This window comes from Haliotis rufescens, unplaced genomic scaffold (genome assembly GCF_023055435.1).
Source record: "Haliotis rufescens isolate VD_foot unplaced genomic scaffold, xgHalRufe1.0.p SCAF_8, whole genome shotgun sequence".
NCBI lineage: Eukaryota > Metazoa > Mollusca > Gastropoda > Lepetellida > Haliotidae > Haliotis > Haliotis rufescens.
This window is the reverse complement of record NW_025964372.1, coordinates 52790776-52811223: the sequence shown is the minus strand read 5'-3', so window position 1 is coordinate 52811223 and position 20448 is coordinate 52790776. Positions and strand designations below refer to the sequence as shown.

General features: G+C 44.7%; 1 protein-coding gene across 1 annotated transcript; it reads right to left on the bottom strand.

The window, feature by feature from the left end:
- Positions 1 to 5652: 5652 nt before the first annotated feature.
- LOC124145602 (endo-1,4-beta-xylanase 3-like) lies at positions 5653 to 20448 on the bottom strand. The gene is made up of 14 exons (XM_046515435.2): positions 20236 to 20448; positions 17669 to 17814; positions 16248 to 16340; positions 14122 to 14278; positions 13779 to 13821; positions 11851 to 12009; positions 11203 to 11258; positions 10114 to 10251; positions 9584 to 9755; positions 8865 to 8969; positions 8515 to 8636; positions 6966 to 7059; positions 6064 to 6277; positions 5653 to 5775 (listed from the first exon to the last, which is right to left on the bottom strand). Exons 1-14 carry the CDS (start codon positions 20409 to 20411, stop codon positions 5738 to 5740), a joined length of 1713 nt encoding a protein of 570 aa, XP_046371391.2. The 5' UTR covers positions 20412 to 20448; the 3' UTR covers positions 5653 to 5737.

Below are 20448 nucleotides of genomic sequence, written 5' to 3'. Positions count from 1 at the left end.
CCTTTCCACTTGAGAGCATTAGAGGGCAGCCCCCACTCAAAGTTCTGGTAGAAGAAGTCCTGGTACTTCTTGTAACTGGGGTCCACTATCATCCTGGCATCTATAGCTGAAGCGATGATGAACTCACTGTATGTCTGCTCCAGCTGAGTATCAAACATAACTTCAGTGTAATCGTTTTTAATACTCCAGTATTGACAGTCTTATATGAATTCTGTTATGTTGTCAACTGTATTGTCTAGCTAATGAGATAGGGTCATTATGAGTTGTCTGTCCTGAGTGAACTATTTTTAAGGGACAGAGAATCCGTCATTTCGAGATGTGTTTAGGTTATTCGTTACATTTTGCCGACCGCACTTGCTATAGCTTGTGACGCAGGACTCCAGACATATGACCGACGGGACTGTCGTGATTACATTTCAAGTCTCCTCAATCATACAATTTACAATCTGGCAAACTGGAGTACGAGTAGTGGATCTCTTTTTGATCCACGAGAACAGCAACATTTATCATATAGAAACATGACGAGGAACAAGAACTAGAGTTTTCTTTCTTCTCAATTCTCTTGCATTTCTCTATGCATCAAAATGTGCAAAGGTATGAACAAAATATGTCCACAATAAAGATAATGTATATAATGTATACAAACGTATATATATTTAAAATAACATCTTGGGTGCACGGGGGGCCCAGTCGTCTAAGGCGCCGCGATACGCTTTGCAGAGTTGCGTCCCCTGGACACGCCAGAAACCTATGATTGTGGGTTCGAATCCTGGTTCACCCCGATTATGTTTCTAGGTTTGTCAGCACCATACCCGTGCTTGTGGGTTTCACCGAAGTGGTAAACGTCTGAGACCTGCATCACTTCGGGCTTTCCTCCCACATTAAGCTGACACGCCGTGATATAACTGGAATAATGTTAAAAGCGGCGTTAAACCCAACTCACACACACTTAAAATAACATCTTGGTTCAAAGACTTGCTCATAGTGTGTTTCTCTTCTGAGTCGTCAGTTCTCAGTGAGCCATCGTTCATATCAATGTTTTGAATAAAAAATGAATTTAAAAACTGACATTTTCAAGCTGCAAATATGTCCCCTTACTTATCATACTTTACTTAACTTACATCAACAGTCAATCCAGTTGGGTCGATGTGTGCTCCAGCTAATCTGTAACAGGTGTATTGAAGTAGTGAAGCATTCGAGTGTGGTCGGAATTATGGTAGGTGCTAACACGAATAGTCTTGAAAATGTCATCTTAAAACAATTTTTTAGAAACACTTGAAACTTAATATTCAATAAATATTTTCATACTAAACATGTATCCAGTTCTAAATGTACAAATACTTGCTCAATGGGCAATGCACACCTTGTCACTGATCTTTGTAACTGGCAATCGACTAGTGTCAGTGTTTACCATACATGCAGACATCTGTCACAACAGTCACGATGGAAACCTACTTGATGGTGACGTTTGCTTTCCTCAGCTTCTCTATCCTGTCGTCTGCTGCAGACCGGAAGTTGTGTAGAGGAAGTACTTCCTCAAATGTGGCAGAGTCAAGTAGGTAGTTGACTTGTGGTTGATCGATTTCAATATACACCTTAAAGGTTTTGGTGTCTGAAATTGATGTAAATCCTTATTTCAGTTTTAAGGATATCTTCTGTCAATGTTACAATAAATAAGCATCATATATGACAAGTCTTGCAGTTAACTGTGCCTATGTGTGCCTGTTCTGCCACTGATGAGTCACCGGCTGTCGTCCATATATGGGATATTGTTACCACACTTACCATTAGGTATGAGATAGTCCCCTCCTATGAGGTGCCACCCTGTGCCAAGCTGTATGTGGTGAGACTTGTTACCACACTTACCATTAGGTATGAGATAGTCCCCTCCTATGGGGTGCCACCCTGTGCCAAGCTGTATGTAGGGAGACTTGTTACCACACTTACCATTAGGTATGAGATAGTCTCCTCCTATGAGGTGCCACCCTGTGCCAAGCTGTATGTGGTGAGACTTGTTACCACACTTACCATGGGGTATGAGATAGTCCCCTCCTATGAGGTGCCACCCTGTGCCAAGCTGTATGTTGGGAGACTTGTTACCACACTTACCATTAGGTATGAGATAGTCTCCTCCTATGAGGTGCCACCCTGTGCCAAGCTGTATGTGGTGAGACTTGTTACCACACTTACCATTAGGTATGAGATAGTCCCCTCCTATGGGGTGCCACCCTGTGCCAAGCTGTATGTAGGGAGACTTGTTACCACACTTACCATTAGGTATGAGATAATCTCCTCCTATGAGGTGCCACCCTGTGCCAAGCTGTATGTGGTGAGACTTGTTACCACACTTACCATGGGGTATGAGATAGTCCCCTCCTATGAGGTGCCACCCTGTGCCAAGCTGTATGTAGGGAGACTTGTTACCACACTTACCATTAGGTATGAGATAGTCCCCTCATATGAGGTGCCTGCTCGTGCCAAGCTGTATGTAGGGAGACTTGTTACCACACTTACCATTAGGTATGAGATAGTCCCCTCCTATGAGGTGCCACCCTGTGCCAAGCTGTATGTAGGGAGACTTGTTACCACACTTACCATTAGGTATGAGATAGTCTCCTCCTATGAGGTGCCACCCTGTGCCAAGCTGTATGTAGGGAGACTTGTTACCACACTTACCATTAGGTGTGAGATAGTCCCCTCCTATGAGGTGCCACCCTGTGCCAAGCTGTATGTAGGGAGAATTGTTACCACACTTACCATTAGGTATGAGATAGTCCCCTCCTGTGAGGTGCCACCCTGTGCCAAGCTGTATGTAGGGAGACTTGTTACCACACTTACCATTAGGTATGAGATAGTCTCCTCCTATGAGGTGCCACCCTGTGCCAAGCTGTATGTAGGGAGACTTGTTACCACACTTACCATTAGGTATGAGATAGTCTCCTCCTATGAGGTGCCACCCTGTGCCAAGCTGTATGTAGGGAGACTTGTTACCACACTTACCATTAGGTATGAGATAGTCTCCTCCTATGAGGTGCCACCCTGTGCCAAGCTGAATGTAGGGAGACTTGTTACCACACTTACCATTAGGTATGAGAGAGTCCCCTCCTATGAGGTGCCACTCCGTGCCAAGCTGTATGTAGGGAGACTTGTTACCACACTTACCATTAGGTATAAGATAGTCTCCTCCTATGAGGTGCCACCCTGTGCCAAGCTGTATGTAGGGAGACTTGCCCATGTTGCCGTAATGATGTTTACCTGAACATAGAAGTTAGATTTGTAAGTCACACTTTATATATTGTTGGGTTTTAAAATACATTGGAAGCATCAAGGTTTTTCACTGGGAGTCAAGGGATCTTTCCTTCGTGCTTAAGCAACAGAATCGTGCAATATAAAAGTGACCTGGGGTAATAATTGCCCTTTTATACTTCAAAACTTTTGCCATTACCGGCATAATGAACGACTGGGTTATTTAATTAAACAAATACCGTTTGTGTGGACAATGTCGATCATGATGTTGACGCCATGGTAGAGGTGGCCAGGAAGCTGGTTCAGCAGCTGGATGTAGGCAGTGAAGGAGTACCTGTGTCCGGGCTGCACGGGGACCACCTGGGCGGGACCAGAGTACTTGAACTTCCTGGAGGAGGACAACGTGAGTGAGTGAGTGAGTGAGTGAGTGAGTGAGTGAGTGAGTGAGTGAGTGAGTGAGTGAGTGAGTGAGTGAGTGAGTGAGTGAGTGAGTGAGTGAGTGAGTGAGTGAGTGAGTGAGTGAGTGAGTGAGTGAGTGAGTGAGTGAGTGAGTGAGTGAGTGAGTGAGTGAGTGAGTGAGTGAGTGAGTGAGTGAGTGAGTGAGTGAGTGAGTGAGTGAGTGAGTGAGTGAGTGAGTGAGTGAGTGAGTGAGTGAGTGAGTGAGTGAGTGAGTGAGTGAGTGAGTGAGTGAGTGAGTGAGTGAGTGAGTGAGTGAGTGAGTGAGTGAGTGAGTGAGTGAGTGAGTGAGTGAGTGAGTGAGTGAGTGAGTGAGTGAGTGAGTGAGTGAGTGAGTGAGTGAGTGAGTGAGTGAGTGAGTGAGTGAGTGAGTGAGTGAGTGAGTGAGTGAGTGAGTGAGTGAGTGAGTGAGTGAGTGAGTGAGTGAGTGAGTGAGTGAGTGAGTGAGTGAGTGAGTGAGTGAGTGAGTGAGTGAGTGAGTGGGATTTATCTATATTTGGAAAATATGTTTCATCCGTATTGTAATGTTCATTGATTATGAATTGTTTTACATCCTGTCTTCGTAACCGTATCACTCCAACTTGGGATAAACAAGACTACATGGCAGATGACAGAGTGATAATCATGTTTATAGCTGTTCGGGGCAACAAACAGCTTGAGGTGTGAGGTGTCCGATGTGAACATAGTTTTAGACATATCTGCTGATCAACATGTTACTGGAGGAACGGTGTCACGTGATTATATTCCTTGACATCCCGCGTCCAGTATCACGTGACTCTGTATAACAACATGGCGCAGAGTAGGACGTCATTCAAGAACGTTTGCACCAACCACAGCCTTTTCTCAGTTAAATCATTACGTCACTGAGGAATCTGATTGATCGGCATGACTGTACCCTGTTTGCATGACGTTTGATGTGTTATCACTTACTTGCTTTTTATTGAAAGTGTTTAGTGACGGGTGCAGATGTATTTGTTTATCTCACAATCGCACAGGAAATACAAATGTGTGAACTTGTCAGCTCCCACATATTTGTCTATTAATGTGTCAGTAGCTGAACATTCGTTTGCTTCAATACATACAATTTGACCTTGAATCTCAGCAGCCGCTGAACACAGTGTCCAGTAGGTGATTCCGTCTTCATGCTAAGTATGCATTTATGAATCACTATTTAAATAATTAGTGGTAATATCAGGTATTTGTGAAAAGGTGAATGTGTCCTACCCCATCGGTGTCACAAACACATACAAAGGCAAGTCAGCTGTTCACCTTGACTCAGTAACATAGGTACAGGTACACTGACTTGATCAGGATCCCTCCAGAGTGGAGCAAGTACTTCTAGCCCGGGGGACTACCTGTTGAGAACCTTGACACTTTGACCTCCGGTGTGGCTGTCTGGTGTCAAGGTCATGTCGCACGAGGAACACGCCCACGCTTTGGTGAGATTCCCAGCCTCGAAATCGCCATCTTGCAATAAATTCAGAGCACACCAAGCCCTAGTGATGCTTAGGATAAACACAAGCACAGACAACATGTCTGTCGCAGGTACGTTAGGCCTAATCCCAGCACCCGTGTTGCATGATAGACACAGCGATCCTTATCGTGGTATAAAAATAAATATACTTCTAGTTGACCTGAGATAATATCTTACTTCTGGTGAACTTTAACACCATTGAAGACAGCCATGTTCTTTTAAAGTTCTATAACTGTTAAACCAACAATGCGCATGTACATGTAGCAGGGCGTGGAGTCGTCTCACAGATGACATCCTTACCTTGTCAGCTGGCTGACGGGGTTAACCTCTTTGGTCATGTGGACAAGGCGTCCGACCTCGAATCAGAAGGTCCGTGGTTCGAATCCCAGCACGGGACTCGGAAATATTATGGCCGCTACATACATATTTAAACAACAGACAAACATACCTCGTAAACATATCTCGTAATTGCAACGTGTGTTGTATGTGTTTATTACAGCCATTAATGGAGAGATCATTACAGTGTGTGAAGACGAACTCTCAGAAAGCACGTGCAGGTGTTCATCCGATCAGCACGTGGGACACCTGTGGATATGCACCTGAAACACACACTGATACACTTCCGGCTACTGTTGTCAGTGCCCTGTAGTACCTGCTGCCTTACAATGATAATTGCACCGATTTCTCAATGTCCGATCTATCATTGTGGGAATTAGACTGACATCTATTTACAACCACTAGATGTACTAATCTTCTGTTAAAATTGTCCTTCTTCCATCACTTTGAGGGTGGGAGGTAAAATTACAGGTTTGCTTTTTACAAAGACATAAAATTTCATTTCCCAAATCTAGAACAAGGAAAGGTCTTAGTGCTGTTCACACACTCACCTGATCCGCTGAGAGACACAGTCAGATCCACACCCGCCTGCCCCAGGTTGAAGTCCTCCTCGCGGATAACCTTCCCATGATGCTTCACTCTCAATTTGTACTCTCCCTTGAATGCCCGTATGTTAACGTCGTGGTCACGTGATATCGGGAGTGTCTGATTGGTCCTCCAGTCTTCCCATACGAGCTGGCGAACTATCCTGCCTGCAGCGTTTGGCTTCAACCACAGACAATTTTGAATGTCATGCCTCTATTTATACTATTCTAGGATGACACAACCTATGTGGTGGTTAAACCTATGATCACGGCTGTCCGTATATATGTATATAGTTCTATATATGATGTGAAGAGTGATGAGTAGAAGGAACAGAAGGTCCAGTTGTCCATAGTACAACCAGTGTCCGGGTGGAAGACAGTCACTGCTGGGTCAACCAACCAACTCCTACCCATACTGGACCAGTGTCCGGGTACAAGACAGTCACTGCTGGGTCTACCAACCAACTCTTACCCATACTTGACCAGTGAGCACACATTTAACAAGCAGAGGACACTGGCATCAAAGTTTGCTCAAGATGTTTTCTACCTCCAAACCGACCGGGAAGATCCTGGTTAGAATAGGTATTCAGCAACCCATGCTTGCCGTAAAAGTCGACTATACTTGTCGTAAGAGGCGACTAACGGGATCGGGTGGTCAGGTTCGCTGACTTGGTTGATGCATTTCATCGAATCCCAATTGCGTGGATCGATTATCATGATGTTTATCACTGGATTGTCAGGTCCAGACTCGATTATTTACAGACCGCCCTCATATAGCTGGAATATTGATGAGTATGGCGTTAAACAACAAACAAACAAACAAACAAAACCTCAAAACCTCTGCCTACTTAGCTGTGACCTAGACCTACCGTGACATCCGGGCCCTCTGTCAGCACTGCGTGGGGTTTCCCAATCCCCCCGCTCCAGAAATGCCACTGTACTATTCCCTCAACAGCGCGGTGGCTGTAGAGGAGAGTCAATGATGTCATGAAGCCATTGGATTGGAATTGTATCGTGAACTAAAACAAGATGTTGATGACATACATGACAGAATAAGACATACATGTCAGGTTAAACGTCCCCACCTGTAGTAGAGGTCCTACATGGGAAGGTCTGACATGTCAGGTCAAACGTCCCTACCTGTAGTACAGGCGGTAGAGGTCCTACATGGGAGGTCTGACATGTCAGGTCAAACGTCCCCACCTGTAGTACAGGCGGTAGAGGTCCTACATGGGAAAGTCTGACATGTCAGGTCAAACGTCCCAACCTGTAGTACAGGCGGTAGAGGTCCTTCATGGGAAGGTCTGACATGTCAGGTCAAACGTCCCTACCTGTAGTAGAGGTCCTACATGGGAAGGTCTGACATGTCAGGTCAAACGTCCCCACCTGTAGTACAGGCGGTAGAGGTCCTACATGGGAAGGTCTGACATGTCAGGTCAAACGTCTCCACCTGTAGTAGAGGTCCTACATGGGAAGGTCTGACATGTCAGGTCAAACGTCCCTACCTGTAGTACAGGCGGTAGAGGTCCTACATGGGAAGGTCTGACATGTCAGGTCAAACGTCTCCACCTGTAGTAGAGGTCCTACATGGGAAGGTCTGACATGTCAGGTCAAACGTCCCTACCTGTAGTACAGGCGGTAGAGGTCCTACATGGGAGGTCTGACATGTCAGGTCAAACGTCCCCACCTGTAGTACAGGCGGTAGAGGTCCTACATGGGAAGGTCGGACATGTCAGGTCAAACGTCCCAACCTGTAGTACAGGCGGTAGAGGTCCTTTATGGGAAGGTCTGACATGTCAGGTCAAACGTCCCTATCTGTAGTAGAGGTCCTACATGGGAAGGTCTGACATGTCAGGTCAAACGTCCCCACCTGTAGTACAGGCGGTAGAGGTCCTACATGGGAAGGTCTGACATGTCAGGTCAAACGTCTCCACCTGTAGTAGAGGTCCTACATGGGAAGGTCTGACATGTCAGGTCAAACGTCCCTACCTGTAGTACAGGCGGTAGAGGTCCTACATGGGAAGGTCTGACATGTCAGGTCAAACGTCTCCACCTGTAGTAGAGGTCCTACATGGGAAGGTCTGACATGTCAGGTCAAACGTCCCTACCTGTAGTACAGGCGGTAGAGGTCCTACATGGGAGGTCTGACATGTCAGGTCAAACGTCCCCACCTGTAGTACAGGCGGTAGAGGTCCTACATGGGAAGGTCGGACATGTCAGGTCAAACGTCCCAACCTGTAGTACAGGCGGTAGAGGTCCTTCATGGGAAGGTCTGACATGTCAGGTCAAACGTCCCTACCTGTAGTAGAGGTCCTACATGGGAAGGTCTGACATGTCAGGTCAAACGTCCCCACCTGTAGTACAGGCGGTAGAGGTCCTACATGGGAAGGTCTGACATGTCATGTTAAACGTCCCCACCTGTAGTAGAGGCGGTAGAGGTCCTCGTAGATACGAGCCTTCTCCTGCTCGTCCGCTGTGTCCACATCTAGCTCTGTGATCATGATGGGAAGACCTGCCTTGGCCACCTGGTCCAGACGGAACTGCAGACACACAGACAGAGGCAGATACATAGATACATACAAACATACAGTGATTCCTCATACAGACCCAGTAATGTGACTCATCTGTTGTTATAACATCTGTAATTTCCCATACCCCACACGCCACACCCAAACTCGATTAGTACTGAAGGATGGTATTGGTTGGTGCCTATACGCGGACATGTCAAATGAAGATTAGATCAAGCAGCATCTACCAAACTGACTGACCTTGACAGCAGCAAGGTCAACTGGTGGCGTCATATGACTCTGTATTCCAATACCACCAACAGGAACTCCAGACTTCCTGAAAGTCGTTGCCTGGTCCAGGTACGCCTACAAAATATGGATGGTGTGACATTGAATATCCTCTGAATGTAAATAACCCAAAATAAGATTTTTTGAAATATTGATATTGTTTTACTTGTAAGATGTTATTTTTAAAATCTTTGCTTAGTCCAGGTATGCCTAAAAACACAGATAAGTATTGAATATATTTAACATCTACATTGACAAGTCTAATATATAAATTGTCAATGAAAGAGAATAATCAGTCTAGATTTTCTGCCGAAACACATTCTGCTTGGGGTAAAGGATAAACAGAGGTGGAAATTATATGAATAGATCACTGAACATCTAAGCAAGCAGATACATCATTACCCGTCAGTCAACACTCTCAATAAAAAGCAATGTCACTAAGACAAACTATCTTACAACAGAAGAATTCATCTAGTAAATGGATCTATTGTAAGTTCTACAAACCTGTGTTGTCTACTGAAAGCTTTTAATTGATGCCCTCCTAAGACAGCTTAGAACTTCATATACTTTGATGAAGTGCATAAAGACTAGAGAGGCACAGTAGCACACTCAGAAATCAAAGAGTGTGAACGCAGTTTAATTTAGATTCAATGAAGGATGAATGCTGCTTTGTGTTGGTATGTAGAACTTACGAAGGTGCTCATCTGACTCTTCACAATGTTGTAGTCGTTGAGGAAGAGTTTGACAGCTGGATCAGCTTTGTGCGTCTCTCTGAACATCCACATGGTGATGTTGGGATCTTTGAGTTTCTGCTCGTAGAAGTCCCCGTGTAGGTTCTCGTTGTTGACGTCCCAGTGTTGGAGTCTAGAGACAAACGCAATCACAACAGGCAACACTCAGATCGAAAAAGCTTATAAGGCAACCAGCGTGAGCATCATTGTTCCAGAGAATGAAAATGTTGTCAAAATATTAAATTTTGTCAGAAGCTTCTCTTTATATATTCTATTATATTCTAGTGGGCTGCTTTCGTGGAGGGAGTCACGTTTCCAAGGCGACAGTTGCCCTGGTTACAGTAGGGCCGGGGAAGTCAGTCTGCGTGATTAACCAACATTTCCAAACAAACGCATTCAAGCAGTTTTGCCAAAACATAAAAACAGCATGTTTAAACCACCAAGCAAAATAGAATGACAGGCAGGACAAACAATTATACAAGACTACCTACTTCCCCTTGAGCCCGCCCACCAATTCGTGGATCCGTTTGGCCATGAGACGTTTGAGTTCAGCTCCTGACTTGTTGTACTGCCATGTAGGGATGTTCTTCACGACGTCCCAAAATATATTGTGGCCTTTGACTTTCTTTCTGTAACATTAACACGTCATACAGAAGGCTGGAGGGTGTGCCATGGAAGCGGTCATTCAACAGGAAATACAATGAGGCAACACTTTGAAAAATCAATGTATACAAACCATGTCAACATGTTCCTGAAATGTACCTTTTGTACCTCCTATGTGAGATGGCATTATTCACACTATGACGATCACACTATGAAGGAATGGAATAATACAACTCCATACAAGCAAACAGTAGATGTCACGTATTGAGCAGCTTCTTAGAAGTGACGATTGATTGACTCATCAAGGCTGTGGTTGGAACATCTTGCATCTTAGGTTTTGCTGAAGGAAATGTCAAATGTATTTGGTGCCTTTTTAATGGAAGATGAATTTCGCTGACCAATATTTCACAACAGTCATTGGTGCTGACGATTATTTCACAACAGTGATTGGTGCTGACCATTTCGCACAACGATTGGTGCTCACCATCACTTCATAACAATAAGTTGTTATATGACAGTGTTACAGTGTTACACAATGACTGTAACTGAAGTACATTGTTTCTGTTGAGATTCAGAAGAAGTTCATTGCATTGTATTGGACAATTATTAGTTGTCAGGGCAAAACTTTCCGTGTCGTAATAGCCATTGTGTGTGTCAGTGTGCGATGAATCTTTTGAGTGTTTTCTTTGCCTGACCCCGACTTGACAATGTGCAGGCAATGGAGACATGACTATTATACTGCTGAATAAGACAACACGCAACATTCCCTCACTCTCACCTGTCTCCCTTTCCTCTGTCTCCATACCCCCTCCACCCACCCATCCCCTCCACCCACCCACCCCCACCCACCCCCTCCTCTTGTGACAACACACAACATTCCCTCACTCTCACCTGTCTCCCTTTCTTCTGTCTCCATACCCCCTCCACCCCACCCTCCCCCTCCCCCTCCTCTTGTGTCATGTTTGTGTGTGACATACCCGTGTTTAAGGAGGGCGTCGACGGCAGTGAAGGGCTTCGAGTACCGGAGATGTCCCTGTGGAAAAAGCATTGGCTATGTATAAAAAGAGTCAAGATTCTAAAACTTCAAAGAGTATATCTCATGACCTTTAGGACAGATATATGATTTGTAACATCTGTTAAATTCATATTTTGCAAACCATAAATTACCAGCATCTGAGAAATGACAAAACATGATCAACTAGAAACAACTAAATAGACTACTTTGTAAATTGTAGATGTTTCGAGCAGCAGATTTTCAGGTGAATTTCAAAAGGTGTTAAAGCCATGAAGGTTTGTTGGGGTATCCCAATGATTAAAGCATTTGCTCATCCGATTAGACAGGTTCGATTCCAAAAATAAATAAAGGTTGGAAGTGGCATCCTAGGAAGCAAAACAACTAACTCACTTGCTTAAAACATGAATATAAATATTTTCATTCTCTGTGATAAACTAATGACAAAAGATCTCAGAAAGGTGCATCGTTGCATGTTCCACACAGAGAAAAGAGCCTTTGGTCAGCAGGTCGTATCGAAAAAGACATCAGAACATAAAGCTATTGAAACTATTAAGTAGGGTTATGTTTGCTATTGCTGGTTTCTAGAAAGGTTTCTGTATTCCTGTTGCACCTCCTTTCGTTCAGTGCCTTTCCACTTGAGGGCATTCGCTGGAACTCCCCACTCAAAGTTCTGGTAGAAGAAGTCCTGGTACTTCTTGTAATTGGGGTCCACTATCATATCGGCGTGAAGAGCTGAGGCGATGATGAACTCGCTGTATGTCTGTTCCAGCTGAAAATAAAACACGACTTCAGTTTTCTGTTGTCTTTGAAAGTCCCTAAGTATTTCCAGTCATGGTATCAAGGTATGCCATGTATTATGCTGCAGCAACATAGGTAGTGATGATACATGGTGGAGAACTGTCTCTGACATCCACACAACAGAAGGCCTGACTTACAGATGAGCTGACTTCAACTCTCTGTATCATCACGTCCACGAAGGTGTTGTGCCCCCAACTCGTGCCAGTGTCCTATTGTCTTCAGTTCAAATCGCATTGGTTGGTCCATACCCATGTTCGGGGCACCACCAAAGGTAAACATTTATCATTTCACATTACATCACACGTATTTCACATGTTTGTTTGTTGGGGTGGCCCCTTATAGTAAGGCCCCTCCTCACTCAGTAATATTCTATCTATATAACGGCCGTCTGTAAATATTTGAGTCTGGACCAGACAATCAAGTGATTGACATCACACGCATCGATCCATGCATTTGGGATGCGATGACATGCATCAACAAAGTCAGCCAGCCTGATCACCCATCCTGTTTGTCACCTATTAGGACAATTACAATCGCCTTTTTGACGATAGGGGTTAAAAGGGGTCATCGTTTATGCCAGAAGAACTATACTTGAGAGGGAGTGTTCGAAATCTGCCCGTAGGCCCGAGGCCAACAGATTTGTTCTCGGGCTGATAGGCTTCCAGTTTATTTTAAGCTGTAAATATGGTTAATGAATCATTACACTGACATTGCTTAGTGAGCCAGCATGCAGCTTCAAAGTACTCTGCTCGCTAACTCTTCAACAACGCATGCAGCAGTGAAGCTTCTGGTTAACTGGTTGTGTTTTGTAATTTATATTGCAAGAGTATGTCTCCCTTCTCAGCTAAAACGTTTGGGCCTGCAGTTTCCCACTAGGCCTGCAGTTTCCCACTGGGCCTGCAGTTTCCCACTGGGCCTGCAGTTTCCCACTGGGCCTACAGTTTCCCACTGGGCCTACAGTTTCCCACTGGGCCTACAGTTTTCCACTGGGCCTACAGTTTCCCACTGGGCCTACAGTTTCCCACTGGACCTGCAGTTTCCCACTGGGCCTACAGTTTCCCACTGGGCCTACAGTTTCCCACTGGGCCTGCAGTTTCCCACTGGGCCTACAGTTTCCCACTGGGCCTGCAGTTTCCCACTGGGCCTGCAGTTTCCCACTAGGCCTGCAGTTTCCCACTGGGCCTGCAGTTTCCCACTGGGCCTGCAGTTTCCCACTGGGCCTGCAGTTTCCCACTGGGCCTGCAGTTTCCCACTAGGCCTGCAGTTTCCCACTAGGCCTACAGTTTCCCACTGGGCCTACAGTTTCCCACTGGGCCTGCAGTTTCCCACTAGGCCTGCAGTTTCCCACTAGGCCTGCAGTTTCCCACTAGGCCTGCAGTTTCCCACTGGGCCTACAGTTTCCCACTGGGCCTGCAGTTTCCCACTAGGCCTGCAGTTTCCCACTAGGCCTGCAGTTTCCCACTGGGCCTGTGTGAAATGTGCTGTCCCTTAAGGCTCTCAGTTTACTCTGCTGAGTTTCAGGTGAGAGGACAACACAAAGTGATACGGTTCTTAGATGTAGATTTTTGGGAAACCCACGAGCACGGGCATGGTGCTGACAAGTTTTTAATGGAACCGACTAGCACTGGTTTCTGGGGCGCCTAAGGGACGCAACTCTGCACAACGATGTTCTGTGCCATAGATGAATGGGCCATCGTGTCCACTTCATTTGACACATTACTCACGACTCACTGTACTTACATCCACAGTTAATCCACTCGGGTCGATGTGTGAGCCAGAGAGTCTACAATCAAACAGACTTGGTGTCATTAAGCTGTGAAAAGTGTCCTGTGTGTTTACATGATAAAATGAAGCACACAGCTCTATCACTACTCACCTTAAGGCACTTTCTGGATTGGACCAGTGGACTTGCGAATGTGACTTTAAACGATGAACATATAGAACTTGTTAAGATGAAACTATCTAGCTATTGTTTTCAATACATAACACGTCACACTGTCAGTAGCCAAAATGTCAGGTGAAATCAAAGTATGCACAAAAAGGAATGTAATACATGCAGACATCTGTCACCATGGAAACCTACTTGATGGTGACGTTTGCTTTCCTCAGCTTCTCTATCCTGTCATCTGCTGCAGACCGGAAGTTGCGTAGAGGAAGTACTTCCTCAAATGTGGCAGAGTCAAGTAGGTAGTTGACTTGTGGTTGGTCGACTTCAATATACACCTTAAAGGTTTTGGTGTCTGAAATCGATATATATATATATATATATATATATATATATATATATATATATATATATATATATATATATATATATATATATATTTACTATTATTCCATCAGGTATCTCCTGCCTGTTATAGTGAGTGAGTATGTTATTTTCGCCTATTTCGGGGCACACAAAACTTGGGCTTCACTCTCAACACCGTTGTGGAGAATCGAACCGGCTCTCGTGACGAAAAAACGCTTTCAGTACGTGTTTACCCTAGTGTTAGCCTTACGACATCACGTCGGTATTTTATAATCCCTGTGCCAACCTATGCCACGGAGGATAGGGGGTGGGGGGTGGGGGTGGGGGGTTCCTTTCACGGAGATTCCACTTGATTAACTAGCTTCTCTTGATCAGTCACTTTTGGGTGGTCCCGGAGCTTGATATGATATCTTCCCATGCTTGTTGATTACGCTTGTTGAAAATAGTTGCTTAAGGAAGCATCCTTTTGATGTGTATTGGGGGTGGCAAGCTGTATCAATTAAACTATTTTATACCCAACACCATCAAATAATCTACTCATTTTCACTTTAAACACACACAATAATTGACCTTGGGTTTTTTTCCACAAGAAAAAACTATTCCTTGTTTTCCCCACTGCCATCAAACTATTCATGTTGAGCATATTTCTGAGCAAACAATTTTTTTAAACACACACCAAACACAACCCCATCAACACAACCCCATCAGCACAACCCCATCAACACAACCCCATCTACACAACCCCATCAACACAACCCCCCACCACCCCCACCACCCCCAACCACCTCCAGAAATGAAATAGTGAGACTTGTTACCACACTTACAATTAAGTATGAGATAGTCCCCTCCTATGAGATAGCACCCTGTGCCAAGCTGTATGTGGTGAGACTTGTTACCACACTTACCATTAGGTATGAGATAGTCCCCTCCTATGAGGTGCCACCCTGTGCCAAGCTGTATGTAGGGAGACTTGTTATCACACTTACCATTAGGTATGAGATAGTCCCCTCCTATGAGATACCACCCCGTGCCAAGCTGTATGTGGGGAGACTTATTATCACACTTACCATTAGGTATGAGATAGTCTCCTCCCATGAGGTGCCACCCTGTGCCAAGCTGTATGTAGGGAGACTTGTTATCACACTTACCATTAGGTATGAGATAGTCCCCTCCTATGAGATACCACCCCGTGCCAAGCTGTATGTGGGGAGACTTATTATCACACTTACCATTAGGTATGAGATAGTCTCCTCCTATGAGGTGCCACCCTGTGCCAAGCTGTATGTAGGGAGACTTGTTATCACACTTACCATTAGGTATGAGATAGTCCCCTCCTATGAGATACCACCCCGTGCCAAGTTGTATGTGGGGAGACTTATTATCACACTTACCATTAGGTATGAGATAGTCTCCTCCTATGAGGTGCCACCCTGTGCCAAGCTGTATGTGGGGAGACTTGTTATCACACTTACCATTAGGTATGAGATAGTCTCCTCCTATGAGGTGCCACCCTGTGCCAAGCTGAATGTAGGGAGACTTGTTACCACACTTACCATTAGGTATGAGATAGTCTCCTCCTATGAGGTGCCACCCTGTGCCAAGCTGAATGTAGGGAGACTTGTTACCACACTTACCATTAGGTATGAGATAGTCCCCTCCCATGAGGTGCCACCCTGTGCCAAGCTGAATGTAGGGAGACTTGTTACCACACTTACCATTAGGTATGAGATAGTCCCCTCCTATGAGGTGCCACCCTGTGCCAAGCTGAATGTAGGGAGACTTGTTATCACACTTACCATTAGGTATGAGATAGTCCCCTCCTATGAGGTGCCACCCTGTGCCAAGCTGAATGTAGGGAGACTTGTTACCACACTTACCATTAGGTATGAGATAGTCCCCTCCTATGAGGTGCCACCCTGTGCCAAGCTGAATGTAGGGAGACTTGTTACCACACTTACCATTAGGTATGAGATAGTCCCCTCCTATGAGGTGCCACCCTGTGCCAAGCTGAATGTAGGGAGACTTGCCCATCTTGTCGTGGTGATGGCTGCCTACACACAGAAGTAAGTTTGCCTTTTTAGTGTACTGGTTCGTAAAGGGCTGCCTTAACACTTCAATTATAAAAGTAAAAGTAGGAGGGATATAGCCACGTGTCCAGGGAGCGTCTCTGAAAGGAGAATTCCACATATTTGGAGAAACCAACATCATATTTCTTTTCAGGACATCAACAATTACTTTTGGAAAATCACTGGAATGTTTTCAGGAAAGCAAATATTTTTCTTAGAAATGAAAAGGAATTTATGCAAATGATTATCTTTGTAAACAACGGGCAATAGAATATGCGTGCCGCACATTAACCAGACATCACTTAACGACGTCAAATGTTTCGCTGTCCAGGGAGATTTGACCTGAGCAACACATCAACATACTCAATATTAATATTTGGGGAGATTTGTGAAATAGATAACGACATGTCATCTTTCTCTACATTAGTAGGCAATGTACACTGACAGAAATTAAACGTAAAGTTTACTAACTTAGTTATTGAAATTGACTGTCCACTCAGACATTAACATGTAACTAGACTAATCAGTTGGTATTTTCTTTACTAAAAAGGTTAAGCAGTAATCACATCTACTTTCATTGTCAGCTTGCATGTATGAGAGAAATACTATCCGGCACAACGCAACAACACATTGATGACGGCGTGTCAGCTTAATGTGGGAGGAAAGCCCGAAGTGATGCAGGTCACAGACGTTTAACCCTTCGGTGAAATCCACGAGCACGGGTATGGTGCTGACAAACCTAGAAACATACTCGGGATGAACCTGGATTTGAACCCACAATCATAAGTTTCTGTCGTGCCCAAGGGACGTAACTCTGTACAGCGAATCGCGAGGCCTTAGACGTGTGTTGTAAGAAGTGAGTTTAACGTCGCTTTTAACACTATTCCGGTTATATTGCGGCGTGTCAGCTAAATGTGGGAGGAAAGCCCGAAGTGATGCAGGTCTCAGACGTTTACCACTTCGGTGAAAACCACGAGCACGGGTATGGTGCTGACAAACCTTGAAACATAATCGGGGCGAACTGGGATTCGAACCCACAATCATAGGTTTCCGGTGTGCCCAAAGGACGCAACTCCGCACAGCGAACCGCGGCGCCTTAGACGACAGGGCAGGATAAAATATACCTTCTGGCCGCTGTTACTTATTAAGTAGGAATACGCAAGACTTCTGTCTCACTAACTATTCAGGACAAATACATGTCATTTGTGTTCTACAATATACATATACATTTTGGTACTTTCAACAATGTCCCGCGTTTGTTTCTCTGTTTTCTATTTAAACCCGTCCCAAGGGATGTGTGGGGCCAATCCTACCTGTTGTTGTGACCACGTCTACGTTGATGTTGACGCCATGGTAGAGGTGGCCAGGAAGCTGGTTCAGCAGCTGGATGTAGGCAGTGAAGGAGTACCTGTGTCCGGGCTGCACGGGGACCACCTGGGCGGGACCTGACCTTGACCTTCTGGAGAAGAGAGAGTGAGTGAGTGAAGGAATACCTGTGTCCGGGCTGCACGGGGACCACCTAGGCGGGACCTGACCTTGACCTTCTGGAGAAGAGAGAGTGAGTGAGTGAGTTTGGTTTTACGCCGCTTTTAGCAATATTCCAGCAATATCACGGCGGGGGACACCAGAAATGGGCTTCACACATTGTACCCATGTCGGGAATTGAACCCGGGTCTTCGGCTTGACGAGCGAACGCGTTAACCACTAGGCTACCCGACGTCCCTCTGGAGAAGAGAGAGGTCACTTGTTACATCACGGGTTGCAAGTCACGGGTTCGCTCTTTTAGAAATAATATAAAAAACATACACATGTATATTTGACACGATACTTGTTGAGACCAAGATAGGATAGGTTCGTGTAGGATATATACCGCCAGAGCGAGACCAAAATAAACAGAAACCTCCAAGACACACATACTGAGTAGGTTTGTCACAAACATACTGACACGCACTGACAAGTCCCTTATGCTACCATCACACCAAAGTATTCCCTCATATACTTTGTTTCGCAATAGGACCAACGTCATTTATTAGTTGGAAAACGCACTTCATCCACCATTGAATATACAGGGTGAACGCTAGTGAATCACCAGTCTCGATTATCTGCTGAAAGAGATTCCACTAGGTATAAAGTGATGAAATTGTGATGCAAATTACATGAAAAGATCAGTGAAAATCAGTGATAACACGAGGCGTAAAATGATAAGTATGTCCTGCCCCGTCGAATTCAGCATTAAGAAATGCTGAATAACTTCTCATTCGTAGGACCTAAATGATTAACAGAACTGCTTCGTGAACGACTTTCGTAACGCCATGTCTTATCTGTAGTCTGAATATCTCGACACAAGGTGAAAGGCTCTCTAGCCTGCTGGCGGGTACTCTCTCCCGAGATAACAAAAAGTCCAACATTCACTGTTCCGGTTATTCTGCCTGCATCAGTATTCCAGGTACCTCATACATGCAGTATCTCCCTAAAACTTTTCCGTTAAAATTATTGTTAGTATACATGGAGTGAAACAAACTGCACATTCACCATTCGTGCTCAAATATCCAAGCGACTTTCTCCTTCCCAGCCAAGCGTGGATGCCGTACATGATCACCGCTACCTTGGAATAGCAAGCCTTAAGGAGACTTGAGTTAGCAGCACGGCTACATGACGTAAAATACTGAAATATACTTGACGAACCATTGTTAGGTACAAACCTGGCGGCAGACTGACGTCTGTAGCTGGTGAGAATTTACAGTACGAGATTGCGGCAAAGGATGACATTGTGTCGTGTGTAGAATAACGTGTTGACCCGCCATGTTGGCTTATTTACCCTTATATTGCTCTATTAACCCTTATATTGTTCTATTTACCCTTATATTGTTCTATTTACCCTTATATTGTTCTATTTACCCCTATATTGTTCTATTTACCCCTATATTGGTCTATTTACCCTTATATTGTTCTATTTACCCTTATATTGTTCTATTTACCCTTATATTGTTCTATTTACCCCTATATTGTTCTATTTACCCTTATATTGCTCTATTTACCCTTATATTGATCTATTTACCCCTATATTGCTCTATTTACCCTTATATTGCTCTATTTACCCTTATATTGCTCTATTTACCCTTATAGTGTTCTGCTATAATCAAAATGTCTTCCAGAGATAGATGGCATGACCGCCCTACGACACTGTTGCATTGTTCCTCCTTCCAGAGCAGTAACCCATGGTTACAGACACACTAACCCTAAACTGGCGTTACATAGCTTCAACGGGTACCTGGACACCGACGAAATACAATTAAGAAATGACAGTCACTTAATGTGAGTTCAGTGGAGTATGAACCTTAATAGAATGAGGGCCAAACTGTATGAAGGTGGGAGCTTGCGTGTTTACACTGACAGCCTTACAACAACCAGCTGTATCGCGGAATAAAATAGTTCCCCAAAACGAGAGGTGTATGAGCGTATCTTTGCTCAACTTGCTTTACAGGAACTGCTGTTGTAGTTCGGTCACAAGAAATGTATTCAAATAATATCATCACTTGGTGTGAAAAGTCTGTTAAGAACTACCTCAGTACATCAGACACAATGATAGCGCGTCGTAATACATTTACATAAGACACATGACGTCAAAATGAACAACACGATAAACGTGACGGGGGAGATTTCCGAAGTTGTTAATTGAACCTGTGGCGGTTACATGTGTTAGTCATCATAGATCATTGGAAGGCGATTATGGAAATGTGTCAAGTAGATACTAAGGTAAATCCATAGATTGCTGTAGACTGTAACTGTAAGTCCAGACCACAGTGATTACATTAACACCATTTGAATATGAAACCGTTACAGTAATATGACGTCAGTGGGCACTTGTTAATACGACTACCTGTTGTGAACCTTGACACTGTGACTTCCGGTGTGGCTGTCTGGGGACAGGGTCATGTCACACGAGCACGACCACGCCCTGGTGGGACTCCCAGCCTCGAAGTCGCCATCTTGTAATACATTCGGAGCACACCAAGCCCCGACCAGGGTCAGGACGAACAGAAACACAGCCACCATGTCTGTCTCTAGAGAAACACTTAGTTTCTTATCTCGG

Bases quoted from the DNA above. Each gene is read 5' to 3' on its own strand.
- LOC124145602 (XM_046515435.2), bottom strand. From the start codon at position 20,411: ATGGTGGCTGTGTTTCTGTTCGTCCTGACCCTGGTCGGGGCTTGGTGT. The intron at 9,756-10,113 runs GTAGGTAGTCTT...GTTTGTCTCTAG, and splicing joins GTGGGCGGGCTCAAGGGGAA to ACTCCAACACTGGGACGTCA. The intron at 8,637-8,864 runs GTCAGTCAGTTT...GTGTGTCTGCAG, and splicing joins TTGACCTTGCTGCTGTCAAG to TTCCGTCTGGACCAGGTGGC.